Source organism: Nematolebias whitei, chromosome 14 (genome assembly GCF_014905685.2).
Source record: "Nematolebias whitei isolate Nwh7 chromosome 14, NemWhi1, whole genome shotgun sequence".
Lineage (NCBI taxonomy): Eukaryota > Metazoa > Chordata > Actinopteri > Cyprinodontiformes > Rivulidae > Nematolebias > Nematolebias whitei.
In genome coordinates, this window is record NC_056511.1 from 433803 (window position 1) to 447790 (window position 13988).

Here is a 13988-nt window from a genome sequence, read left to right on the forward strand (position 1 = left end):
CAGACCAACACCAAAGTCCCCTGGTTCTGCTTCCTCCATGGAAGATATGCCAGTGGGATTGAGAAGGTTCGAGAAGTATTTCTTCCACCTCCCAACAACATCACTGGTTGAGGTCAACAGTACTCCACTTTCACTGAACAAAGTGTTAGTAAAGTGCTGCTTTCCCCTCTTCAGCCACCTGATGGTTTGCCAGAATCTCCTCAGAGATGTATGATTGTCGTTTTCCAGGGTTTCACCGAACTCCTCCCACATCCGATCTTTTGCCTCAGCAACAGCCAAGGCTGTGGACCGCTTGGCCCTTCAGTACTCCTCAGCTGCCTTCAGAGTCCCACCAGCCAACAAGGACGATAGGACTCCTTCTTCAGCTTGTCAGCCTCCCTTAAGCCTCCTCAAGGAATCATCAAGGCAGCCATTTCAACAGATGAGTCACAGAACATGGCCCACTCTGACTCAATGTTACCTGCCTCAGCTGAGCTGAACTCCCGTAGGTGTGAGTTGAAGATCTCTCTGATGTGTTCTTCTTCCAGGCATTCCCAACAAACCCTCACTACACATTTGGGTCTACTGGGTCTGTTTGGCATCTTCCCCCACCTAGGGCATATGTGTCAAACTAGAGGCCCAGGGGCCAAATGTGGCCCTCGTTGACATCTTATCTGGGCCTCCAAGATGAAATGTAAAATACTTCTATCTCTTGATTTTTTAAAATAAATATTTGATTATGATGTTGAAAGCACAACAGAGAACATCAAATGAGACCAATCAAACTCTTGTTGAGGAACCTGTGACCAAGAAAATACGTTGGGGATCTGATTTGAGTTAATGTAGGTTCTAAAATCGGCCCTTAGTTTGAAAAAGGTTTTAATTTTGGTCCCCTTTTCTAATCGAGTTTGACACCCCTGACCTAAGGGTGACAGGGGGTGGCTGTGGCTGAGGGGTTAGAGCAGTCATCCTCCAATGCGAGAGTTGGGGGTTCGAATCCACCAGCAGTCACATGTTGAAGTGTCCCTGGGCAAGACACTGAATCCCTCATAGCCTCTGATGTGTGTCCCATCAGTGTATGAATGTGATCTAAAGCACTGATTAGTCTCTTTAGAAGGCTTTGTTCAATTAGCTTTGTAGTGATCTAGTAGAGTGCTGTATGAACGGGTAAAGGAGGGCACAGATTGTAGTGTAAAGCGCTTTGAGTGCCTTGAAATAAGATAGAAAGGTGCTATACAGTCCGTTTACCATTTACCATTTGACATTTACCTAGGGCATCCTGGTGTCAAGTGCACATATGAACACCCTTATGTTTGAAAATGGTGTTGGTGATGGACAAACTATGACTAGCATAGAAGTCCAACAAAAGAACACCACTCGGGTTCAGATCAGAGAGGCTGTTCCTCCCAATCACGCCCCTCCAAGTCACACTGTCGTTACCCACATGGGCAAGTCCCACAGCAGAATAAAGGAGTCCCCAGCTGGTGCACCTTCTAGCATCACTACCAAGGATGCTAAGGACTCCCAGAAAGCCAGATAATCTGAACTGCCGTTCGGCACATTGGCACAAACAAGAGTCAGAGCCCTTCCCCCCCCACCTGAAGGCGAAGGGAAGCCATATTCTCATCTACCAGGGAAAACTCCAAAACACAGGCACCAAGTGTGTGTGTGTGTGGGGGGGAGGGGGGGGGGGCTAAGAGTATACCCACACCAGCTTGGCACCTCTCACCATGGGCAACTACAGATGGGAATAAGGTCCAGCCCTTTTCAATGAGGTCGGTTCCAATCTGTGCATTGAGGTGAGCCCAACTATATCTAATCGGTACCTCTCAACCTCACGTACAAGCTCAGGCTCCTTCCCCACCAGAGAGGTCACGTTCTATGTCCCAAGAGCCAGCTCTGGTAAACCACAGTCAAAGTGCCATGGTTCCCGCCTTCGGCCACTGCCCATGGATTTATGCACCTGACTCATATGACCCCTCCTGCAGGTGGTGGACCCACAGAAAGGCAAATCCATGTTGCTCATTCAGGCTGAGCCTAACTGAGCCCCATGGGTAGAGACCCGGTCAACAGGTGCTTGCCAATGAGCCCCTCCCCCAGGCCTGGGTCCAGGATGGGGCCCCAGTAACCCATGTCTGGACAAAGGATGACAAGTTCCTTGTTTTATTTTGTCCATACAAGACTTCTGAATAACTCTTTGTCTAGCTTTTCACCTAGAACCAATCTGCCTTGGTAGACCCTACCAGGGGCAATTAAAAATGCCCCAGACAGCATAGCTCCTAGGATCATTCAGGCACACAAACTCTTCCACCACAATAAGGTGGCAATTTGAGGAGGAGGGAATACAATGCAAGTCTTCAAAAAAAAAAATCACAATTTAAGACGCTTAAACATTAAAGGTGCAAGATGTGACTAAAACCTCAGTTTTTGTTTCATACTAGGTAAAGAAATAAAAGGCTACAACCTCAACTTAAGTTGCAGATCATTCCAGGATCAATTCAATTCAATTCAATTCCATTCAGTTTATTTATATAGCACCAAATCACAACAAAGTTGTCTCAGGGCACTTTACAGAAACATTCACATACATAAAAGAAAATTAGTAAAGTTCTCTATCTAAGGAATCCAGCAGACAAGTTGAATCTTGGCTTCGTCTCAGTCTCCCATCCTGAGCAAGCACAGTGGCAACAGTGGAAAGGAAAAACTCCCTTTTAAAAGGAAGAAACCTCCAGCAGAACCAGGCTCAGGACAAGCGGCCATCTGCTTTGACTGGCTGGTTGAGAGGACAGGAAGGAGAGACAGACGAACACAGAATGGTAGGTCCAGGTATAGGTCCAGGTGTATCTGAAAGACAAAAAAACACATTTTAAGGATCATTGGCTGAAACAGGACAAACTGATCTTTCCTGACTTTGTGCACACAAAAGATACCTTAAACTGCAGCCTGGCCCTGAGACTGTGTGTGTTGTGTAGTGAAATGAACTGGAGTTTATGTATGATGGTAATTTTCCTAAAATGGCTTTGCATATGAAAATATACCAATGCTTTATCCTTAGAATATTGAGTGAAGTAAGTCCAGCAAGGGTATATGAAAGAAGAGTCCTAAAGGGTGAACCTGTTGTATACCTCAGAGCATGTAAATGGGCTCCAGGTTAGCTAAGGTAGTGGGAGAGGCAAATCTATAGATTGTGTCTCTTTAGTCAATCTGTGATAAAAATAAACTTGTTACAAGCTGCTTACGGAAAGAAATAGAAAAACATAATTTCAGTCTAAACAAGAGTAAATTTTAGCCTTTTTATTAGATAATGTAATGTGATGTTAAAAATTATCATCTTTATCCAGCCAAATATTAAGATATTTGTATGTGTCTACAAGCTCTATGATATCACCATTCAGTGTTTTATTAGAAGAAATGGTTACCAAACACACCACAAAAGAGCACAAGCCAGTGCACCTCTTGTGCCAGTCCCAAGACCGTGTAAATGGTGAGTGTTGTGTCAGGAAGGGAATCTGATGTAAAAGACTTTTGCCAAAACTATAATGCAAGTTCATCAAAGCACAACCATACTGGATTGGTCAAGGTCCGAGTTAACAACGATCTACACCATTGCGATTGACAAACAGGGTGCCGGCAGAAATTGTGCTACTGTTGGTTGAAGAACACAAGGAAGGAAATGTGTCAGGAGACTGAGGGACAAGAGGAAAGTCAAGAATGTAGGACTGAGGGTTGCAAATCTAAATGTGGGGACAATTACAGGTAAAGGTAGAGAGCTGGCTGACATGATGCAGAGAAGGAAGGTAGATATTTTATGTGTCCAAGAGACCAAGTGGAAGGGCAGCAAGGCTCGCAGCATTTGAGCAGGGTTCAAACTGTTTTACCATGGTGTGGATAGAAAGAGAAATGGAGTAGGGGTGATCCTGAAGGAGAAGTTGGCAAAGAATGTAATAAAGATGAAAAGAGTGTCAGATAGGGTGATGTGCCTTCTACTTCTACCTTCAGGTAGAAGTAGAAAGTCTGATGCTAAATGCTGTCAGTGGTTATGCTCTATTTCTCCTCCTCCTTTTTCATTCTCCTCCCCATTACATCCAACATTGGATAGATGTAAAGATGCATTTTGGAAAGATCTGGATGAAGTGATAGAGTATTCCCAGGGAGGAGAGAGTGGTGATCAGAGCAGACCTCAATGAACATGTTGGTGAAGGAAACAGAGGATGAGGAAGTGATGGGTAGGTTTGGTATCATGGACAGATGGGGCTGGATTTTTCCAAGAGAATGGAAATAGCTGTAGTCAACACTTATTTCCAAAAGAGGGAGAACATAGAGTGACCTATAAGACTGGAGGAAGGAGTACACAGGTCGACTACATTCTGTGTAGAAGAGGAAACCTGAGGGAGATTGGAGACTGTAAGGTTGTGGCAGGGGAGAGCATGGCCAGACAGCATCGGATGGTTGTGTGTAAAATGACTGTTGTTGTGAAGAAGAGAAAAAGAGTAAAATCAGAGAAGAAGACCAAATGGTGGAAGATGAAGAAGGAAGAATCCAAAAAAGTTAAATCTGGTCCTCTGGACATTCAAAAAAACAAAAAACAAACCAAAGCAAAAAAAAAATAGAAACATTTTGTCTCTCATCCGAGAGACTTCTTCAGTCTGAGGTGCTGTATTCAGCTCAGTCTCTTAAATAGCACCTTCTCAGAGTGGATCAACCAGTTTGCTGCTGACAACCAAAACCAGCTGCTCACATGGTCAAGAAGGACCATCAGCCTAACAATGGATAATTAGAACAATGATGGCTGTTTACTATTCACAGGGGGTTGAGTGATACTAGCAATAACAGCATTGTAAGAGGGGGACAGTTGAACCCAGAGGCCTCCACCCGTTTAATGATGGACGATTTCTTTTCATAAAGATTCAAAAAGTGTTCAATACAAAAAGATATTTTTTCACAAATCTTTTCACAAAGATGGCCTCCTTTACTCCTCTCTCAAACCATCGTTCCTCTCTGTCCAGGATGTGAACATCTTCATCCATGAAAGAGTGACCGCTGGCCTGGAGATGAGTGTAGACCGCAAAATCCTGGCCTGATGATGTTGATCTTCTGTGCTGGGCCATCCTTTTGGCCAGTGGCTGTTTAGTTTCCCCAATGTAAGACTGATCACAGCCCTCCTGACACTGAACAGCATACACAATATTACTCTGTTTGTGCCGAGGGACTGGATCTTTGGGATGAACCAGTCTTTGCCGTAATGTATTTTGGGGTTTAAAAGCCACTGAGACATTATGTTTAGAAAATAAACGTCTCAGTTTCTCTGATACTCCCTCAACATACGGAATGACCACTGGTCTGGGTCTGGGTTCCTCCTTTTCACCTGGTGGCTGACTGGAGTCCTGTTTGGGTTTCTTCTCTGCTTTCAGGAAGGCCCAGTTAGGATATCCACATTGCTCTAGAGCCTGTATTATGTAGGATTTCTCCTTCTGCCTGGCTCCTGAGTTAGTGGGGATGCTGTCTGCTCTGTGATACAGAGTCCTGATGACTCCTAACTTGTGCTCCAAAGGGTGATGGGAGTCAAACTGCAAACACTGGTCTGTGTGGGTGGGTTTGTGGTACACCTCGGTTTGCAAATGTCCTCTATCAGAGACTGAGACCTCACAGTCCAAGAAAGCTAACCTGCCATTTTTTACATCTTCTCGTGTGAACTTGATGTATGTATCCACAGAGTTGATGTGGTCAGTAAAATGTTGGACTTCCTGAGATTTAATTTTAACCCAGGTGTCGTCAACATACCTGAACCAATGACTTGGTGGTGTCCCTGAAAAGGACGTCAAGGCTCTGTTTTCTACCTCCTCCATGTACAGGTTGGCAACAATAGGAGAAACTGGAGACCCCATAGCACACCCATGTTTCTGCCTATAATATTGCTCCCCATATGTGAAGTAGGTTGACTGCAGGCACAGTTTCAAGAGTTGACACAGTTGTTCTGTGGAAAGTGTGTGTAAGGATGGTACCATTTGGTGGCTCTGTTTCTGTCTGTGTTTCCTTAGTGTTTCCTCTTCAGTTTAATTGGTTCCACCCTTGTCTCGTCACAGCTGTTTGTAATCACGTCTCGTCTTTTCCCTGTATATAAGCCGTCTGTTCTGTCTTGTTCCTTGTCGGGTCGTTTTCGTTGGGTCTCTGTGTTCTCCTGCGTTCTCCTGAGTCTCCCCTGAGCTTCCTGAGTCCCTTCTGAGTTTCCCTCCTGGGCCTTCTATCGCTGTAAGTTTTGCTGCCACGTCAGCTTATTATTTTGTTCTTTAATCATCATTAAAAATATTTATTTTTGTAATCTGCCGAGTTGAGTCCTGTCTGCACAACTGGGTTCGTCCCTGACCACCAAATCCTGACAGTGTGGTCCTGCTACTCAGAGTGGTGTCTGATTTTAGTCTTAAACTGACCACCTCTAATGCATCATCAACAAGAATGCATGTAAAGAGTGATGTGACATCAAAAGAGACCATTGTTTCATCAGTCTCCATGATGACATCCCTCACCTTATCCACAAAGTCCACAAACTTTGTGAAAAGAAATCATCCATCATTAAACAGGGGTGGAGGCCTCCTGGTTCAACTGTCCCCCTCTTACAATACTGTTATTGCTAGTATCACTCTACCCCATGTGAATAGTAAACAGCCATCAGTGTGCTAATTTTATTTCTAAAGCTCCGAGTCACAACAGAAGTCATCCCAGGGACTGAACAGAAACATTCATATATAAAATAATAATTTAACATTATTTACCTGAGGAGCAGACTGCTTTGAGTTTAACTCCATCACTGAACTCTCATCTTGAACAAGCGTGAAGGCGACAGTGGAAAGGAAAAACTCCCACATGAGGAAGAAACCTTTAGCAGAACCAGGCTCAGGACAAGCGGCCATCTGCTTCGACCGGCTGGGTTTGGTAGGAACAGATACACAATGACAGGTCAAGGATCACGAGTTAAGATAGAAATAGTATCAAATGAAAACTATTCAATTTTAGGGTTATTCACTTTATTTAAGGAAATTAGATCAATTTGTCCTCTAGTAGTCTAAGGCTATAGCAGCATAACAAGCCAACCCTAACTATAGGATTTATCATAAAGGAAAGTCTTAAGCCCAGTCTTAAAACTGGACAATGTGTCAGCCTCATGGACAAAAACTGGAAGTTCGTTCCACAAGAGAGGAGCCTGAGAACTGAAAGATCTTCCTTCCATTCTGCTGCTGGAAACTCTAGGAACCATGAGTAAACCTGCAGTCTGAGAGTGAAGTGCTCTGTTAGGAAAATATCAGGCAGGGTCCAATGCTGACATGTTCCTGTTTTTAGTTTTCTACATTTGTCTTGGAATCTAGCTGTTTTTTGTTTTGTTACCTTTTCCTTTTAGCCATCCTATTTGTTAAAAAAACAAACAAAAAAAAAAAAAACTGTAGTATGCTTTTTTATAACTGTTTATTGTTGTCGCTGTTGTCCATTGTTGTCATCTTTCTTTGTTGAAATCAGGTCTCTCTTGTAAATGAGTCCTCGAGGCTCAATGGGATTTACCTGTATAAATAAAGGTTGATTGATTGAATATGGAGCAATAAGATCTGTAATATAAGATGGAACTAGATTGTTGATAGGACTACACTACACCTGAACGCATTTTTTTTTTTTACTGTGATGGTCCACAGACAAACTGCTCAAATCCATCTCTTTGCAGGTGCATGTTGCTGATTGTGCTATTTGCTCAGTATCTGAGGACAACATCACTTCCTGTTCCTGTTTACAGCAAAAGAAAAGGACTGACATTCAGCAGAGTTCAAATCTTCAAAATGTTTCCTGTAAATAAGAAACAACACACGGTCCTTGCAAGTGCTGATGTTATGATGATGTCATGATGATGTAATTCTCTGACTCATCTCCTAGATCATCCTTGCCATCATGTTAGTTTGGCTCATCTGTTATGTCCTCACTTTGACCAACCTGCTCCCAAAGGACCCAGATCATTACGGACACAAGGGCCGGACTGATGCCCGTGGCGACATCATGACATCATCGCCCTGGTTTAGGGTGGCCTACCCTTGTAAGATGCCAGTCAAGCAGATGCACTGACAGTTCTGAATGGATCACCATGGTTCTGATGAGGTGGTGTTGGTCTCTGGCAGGTCAGTGGGGGTTGCCCGTGGTAACTGTTGCTGGGGTGTTGGGGATGCTGAGTGCCACCATGGCAGGGATTGTTGAGTCCATTGGAGATTATTATGCCTGCGCTCGTCTGTCAGGCGCCACAATACCACCAATCCACGCCATCAACAGGTGAGACAAGAAGTCACAGAACCTGGTGGGCCCTGCTCTACATGGCTTAGATGTCCATGTTTGCTGCTTTTTGTTTCAGGGGGATCTTTATTGAGGGGGTCTGCTGCATCATTGCTGGATTGTTAGGAACAGGAAATGGCTCCACCTCCTCCAGTCCAAACATCGGAGTTCTGGGCATCACCAAGGTACCTGAGTCCATTTTAAGGTTATGTTGAGGGTTGAGGCAAAGTCAACCCTGCAGGTCAACTTTACTACCAGAAAAGTAATGAACACATGTACAACTGTGTGCAAGGCAGTGTTCCAGTTGTTCACACTGTGTCCAGGTAGGAAGCAGGCAGGTTAAGGAATGTGTTTGATTTGTTGACCCTATGTGCAGGTAGGAAGCAGGCGGGTGGTACAATATGGAGCTGGTATCATGTTCCTCTTAGGTTCTGTTGGAAAGTTCACAGCCCTGTTTGCATCTCTTCCGGATCCAATCCTGGGAGGAATGTTCTGCACATTGTTTGGTGAGCGTCAGGTAATGTTTCCTGACACAGGTGCATTGATCATGTCATCTTAATGCAGGTGTTTTGTTGTGGCTCAGGTATGATCACAGCTGTGGGTCTGTCCAACCTGCAGCTGGTAGATCTGAACTCCTCCAGAAATCTCTTTGTTCTTGGGTTCTCCATGTTCTTTGGCCTCACTCTGCCAACATACCTGGATGCACACCCCAACGTCATCAGTACAGGTGAGCAGGTGTGTGTATTTAGATAATAAAGGTAATGAGAGGTCTCACATGTTGTTGGCATCATTTAAAACTCATTGTTGATATTTTAGTATAAAAGTGTTGTTTTTGTGAGGTGAAATGATTCTTGAACAAACAACTTCAACTATTTAAAAAAACAAGAATTTACTTTGGATTTTATCCTGTTAACAAAAGGTCAGAATTATACATACAGGTTCAGGTGTAATCAAGTGGGCTGAAGGCTTGATAGTTATCAGGATTGACTGCAGCTTCTTGTTTTCTTTCTGCCAGCATAAAAAGATTTGTTTGGCAGCACTCATCTGTCTTTCTCAGATAAGGAAACTTGTGTCCACCAGTGTCCCTGTCCACCATGCTCGCTATTCACTAGTGTCCCTGTTCACAAGTGTTTCTGTCCACTAGTGTCCTTGTCCACCAATGTTCCTGTCCACCAAAACCACTGTCCACCAGTGTCTCTGTCTACCAGTGTTCCTGTTTACAAGTGTCCCTGTCCTTTAATCCATTAAGAAACTGCTTATAGTCCAAGAAACCCACCGACTGGTTTGGTTTTTGGTTTCTCTGACTGAATCTGTTCTGATCCATTTTATGTTCAGGTCTGGCAGAACTGGATCAGATTCTGACGGTTCTTCTGTCCACCGAGATGTTTGTTGGAGGCTTTCTGGCCTTTTGCCTCGACAACACAATACCAGGTAACATATGAAAAATCTCAGGACCCATTCTCCACAGTCAAAGTGAACCAGAACCAGTATGGTTTTATGGTTTTAATCTTTTTTGGGGATAAGTTGAAATACTTTGTCCATCAGACTTGGGACACTTATGCAATGAAAGCATTCTTATTATTTTTGACGTGTTTACTGTAATGTCAAACATCCAACAGCTCAGTGAGGACAAAGCTGACTTCTGACAGTAATATGTCTTCCAGTAAAGAAGCAAGACAAAGTACTGCAAACAACCAAAACATGGAGAAGATGTTGTCCACGTCCACATTATTTCCACAGCAGACAAGTATCAAATGACTGCAAAAGCCAGAAAAAACAAAACATGTATGACCAGTTGTCCACATGGACACACCTCCCAGAGCAGACGTGAATGATTGCGAACAGCTGAAACAGATAAAACATGTATGAGTACTTAGTCCATGCTTAATAATCCAGGTATACAATTCAACTTTTTTCAGTTAGGTCATCTAGACAGTTTCTTTTTTTGTGCTGAAATGTTTCACCTTCGATCCGGAAGGCTTCCTCAGTCAAGAAAACACACAACACAAAACTGATTCTTCCCCCAACAGCTTACTCCAAAGTGGAACAAACCATTTATGTTGGTGCTAAGATGGTCTCTTTGGCACGCTCCCTCCTCCATTGCTGGCCCTCTTCCTTGTTGACAGTAGCAACATGAAACAGATCAGCAGCAACATGAAACAAATCAGCAGCAACATGATGTGATTTGTTCACAGTGATTATTCTGGTTAGAGATTCATGAGTCTAACAGCCTCAGGGTATAAACTGTTTCTCAGTCTAGTGGTTCTACACTTAATGCTCCTCAACCTCCTTCCTGGGGGGAGCGGGGCAAAAAATGTGTGTGCTGGGTGAGTGGGGTCCTTCATTATGCAGGTGGCTCTCTTCCTGCATCTGGAGGTGTAGATGTCTGTGATGGTGGGGAGACTGACTCCAACATCTTCTGTGAAGCCTTCACCACTATCTGCAAAGCTTTTCTTTCTGCAGCTGTGCAGCCTCCATGCCACACATTGATGCTGGAGCACAGGATGCTCTCCACTGCACACCTGTAGAAGGAGGTGAGGACTGAGCTTCCCAGACCAGCTCGTCTCAGCCGTCTGAGGAAGTAGAGTCTCTGATGAGCTTTCTTGATCAGGCTGGTGGTGTTGTTGCTCCAGCTGATGTTGTCGTTCAGGTGCACACCCAAGTACTTGTAGCTGGAGACCACTTCCACTGCAGATCCTCTTATATTCGGGGGGGGGGGGGGGGGGAGGTGTGTTTATTCCTTCTGAAGTCCACAACCATCTCGAAGGAAAGATGGCGGCGCGTGCACACGCTGCGGCTACACTCTCTCCCGAGAATGCAGCTTTTTCATGTGTTTTTTCCTGTAAATCGCAGTATTTTTGTACGTCTCCGTCGTGCGCTCACGTCTTGAAGCGCATATACAGCCGTGAATCGCTGCTTGATGTCGGCAAAAGCTCACTTTTCGAGCTTAGCTCTGAACTTCGAGAGGGGCTGCGTGCTAGCGGCTTGCTCAGAACTCCGGCTCCACCACCGTCCCCCTCCGCTGCGCTGCGCCCACAATGGAAGCGCCACAAGCGGAACGAGAGGCTGCAGAAGAGGGGTAAGCGCGGAGGTATAAGAGCGAGGCTAGCTGCTAGCCCACACAAGCCAGCCATCCCCTCCATGATACTGGCCAACGTACGCTCTCTGGACAACAAACTGGATGACATCCGCTTACTTCAGTCAACTCAGAAGACCGTGAGGGACTGTTGTGTTTATGTTTTCACGGAAACTTGGCTTAAAGACAACATCCCGGACCACGCAGTTCAGCTCGAGCGGCGGACATGCTACCGAGCGGACCGAGTCCTCACTGAAGGTAAAACACGCGGCGGCTGACTTTGTGTTTACATTAGTGATGCTTGGTGTCGCAACGCTGTTGTGGTCTGCAAGTACTGCTCACCGGTGGTGGAACTGATGATTATAAAGTGCAGACCGTTTTATCTACCGAGGGAGTTCTCAGCTGTGCTGATAGCTGCTGTTTATCTGCCTCCGAGCTCCGCTAACATCAGGAGCGAAGCGCTGAACGAACTATATCAGAACATCAGTGAGCAGCAGACAGCCCACCCGGATGCTTTTCTCATCCTGGCTGGTGATTTCAACCATGCAGAACCAAAGAGTGTGTTTTCTGGACTTTATAAACATATAGACTTTCCAACACGAGGCAATAACACGCTGGATCAGGTCTTCACCACACGGAGAGGAGCTTACAAAGCCCGGGCCCTCCCCCACCTTGGTGCTTCTGACCATCTGACTGTGATGTTAATGCCAGCATTCAGACCACTGGTTAAAGTCAACAAACCAGTTCTGAAGCAGATACAAGTGTGGCCTGAGGGCTCATCTGAGGCACTCCAGGACTGTTTTAGCACCACGGACTGGAATGTGTTTAAAATGGCTGCTACTCACAACAACTTCACTGACATTCAGGAGTACACAGAAACTGTCTCTGCTTATATCACAAAGTGCATTGATGATGTAACTGTCCTGAAGACCATCACCATCCGTGCTAATCAGAAGCCATGGCTGACAGGAGAGGTCCACAAGCTGCTGAAGGCTAGGAATGCTGCCTTCGCCGCTGGAGACCAGGCAGGCCTGAAGACAGCTAGGGCCAACCTGTCCAGAGGCATTAAAAAAGCTAAGAGGCAGCACTCCAAGAAAATAGCCCAACACTTCAAGGACAGCAGAGACTCTCGGAGCCTGTGGCAGGGAATTCAGTCCATTACAGACTACAAACCCTCTCCACAGACCTGTGACAGCACCCCCTCCCTGCTGAATGACCTGAACAGGTTCTTCGCTCGGTTTGAGGCACAGAATGGCACACCTGCACAAAAAGCCACCCCCCCTCCTGGAGACCAGGTGATCACACTGTCCCCGGACAAGGTGAGGAGAGCATTCAGCAAGATCAACGCTCGGAAAGCTCCTGGTCCCGACAACATACCTGGTCGCGTGCTGAAGGACTGCGCTGGCGAATTAGCAGAGGTGTACTCTGACATCTTCAACACCTCACTGAGCCAGGCTGTGGTCCCCACGTGCTTCAAAACCACCACCATAATCCCTGTCCCCAAGAAAACGTCTCCCTCCTGCTTCAACGACTACCGCCCGGTTGCACTCACTTCCATCCTCATGAAGTGCTTCGAGCGACTAGTCATGCAACACATTAGGTCCTCCCTCCCCCCCTCCCTGGACCCCTACCAGTTTGCATATCGGTCAAACCGCTCGACTGATGATGCCGTCGCCACTGCTCTTCATTCAGCCCTCACACATTTGGACAAGAAAGACACCTATGTCAGAATGCTCTTCACCGACTTCAGTTCTGCATTCAACACAATCATTCCACAACAACTCATCTGGAAACTGGACAGTCTGGGTCTGAACACATCACTGTGCAACTGGCTGCTTGACTTCCTTACCGGAAGACCACAGGCAGTACGGGTTGGCAGCAACACATCCAGCATCATCACTCTGAACACGGGGGCCCCACAAGGATGTGTGCTGAGCCCCCTTCTGTTCACTCTACTAACCTACGACTGCTCTCCATCACACCCCTCCAACCTCTTCATCAAGTTTGCGGACGACACGACTGTGGTAGGCCTCATCAGCAACAACGATGAGTCACTCTACAGGAGCGAGGTGAGCCGGCTGGTCTCCTGGTGCAAACGCAACAATCTCTTGCTGAACACAGAGAAGACCAAGGAGATTGTTGTGGACTTCAGGAGAACACAGACAAAACATGCTCCACTATCCATCAACGGTGTTGTTGTGGAAAGGGTGAGCAGCACCAAGTTCCTGGGTGTGCACATCTCTGAGGACCTCTCCTGGACCATCAACACAGCAGCAGTGGCCAAAAAGGCTCACCAACGGCTCTACTTCCTCCGCAAGCTGAGAAGAGCGAGAGCCCCCACCCCCATCATGACAACCTTCTACAGGGGGGCCATCGAGAGCATCCTGATGAGCTGCTCCACTGTGTGGTACGGGGCCTGCACAGCATCCTGCCGCAAATCCCTCCAGCGGATCGTGAGGACAGCTGAGAAGATCATTGGCACCTCTCTCCCCTGCCTTCAGGACCTCCACAGCTCTCGCCTCAGAAGTAAAGCCCTCTGCTGGGTGGGAGATCTTGACCACCCGCTACACTGCTTCTTCAACCTGCTGCCATTAGGGCGGAGACTGCGTAGCCTCAGTTCTAGGACCAGCAG

General features: G+C 46.1%; 1 protein-coding gene across 1 annotated transcript in view; it reads left to right on the plus strand.

Moving 5' to 3' along the window:
- slc23a1 (solute carrier family 23 member 1) overlaps nucleotides 1-13988 on the plus strand; it is a 112484-nt gene that overhangs the window by 60948 nt on the left and 37548 nt on the right. The window contains 7 exon segments of the mRNA XM_037688176.1: nucleotides 7688-7808; nucleotides 7894-8050; nucleotides 8133-8280; nucleotides 8360-8465; nucleotides 8657-8786; nucleotides 8864-9007; nucleotides 9616-9711. Coding sequence (XP_037544104.1) covers nucleotides 7688-7808; nucleotides 7894-8050; nucleotides 8133-8280; nucleotides 8360-8465; nucleotides 8657-8786; nucleotides 8864-9007; nucleotides 9616-9711 — 902 coding nt within the window.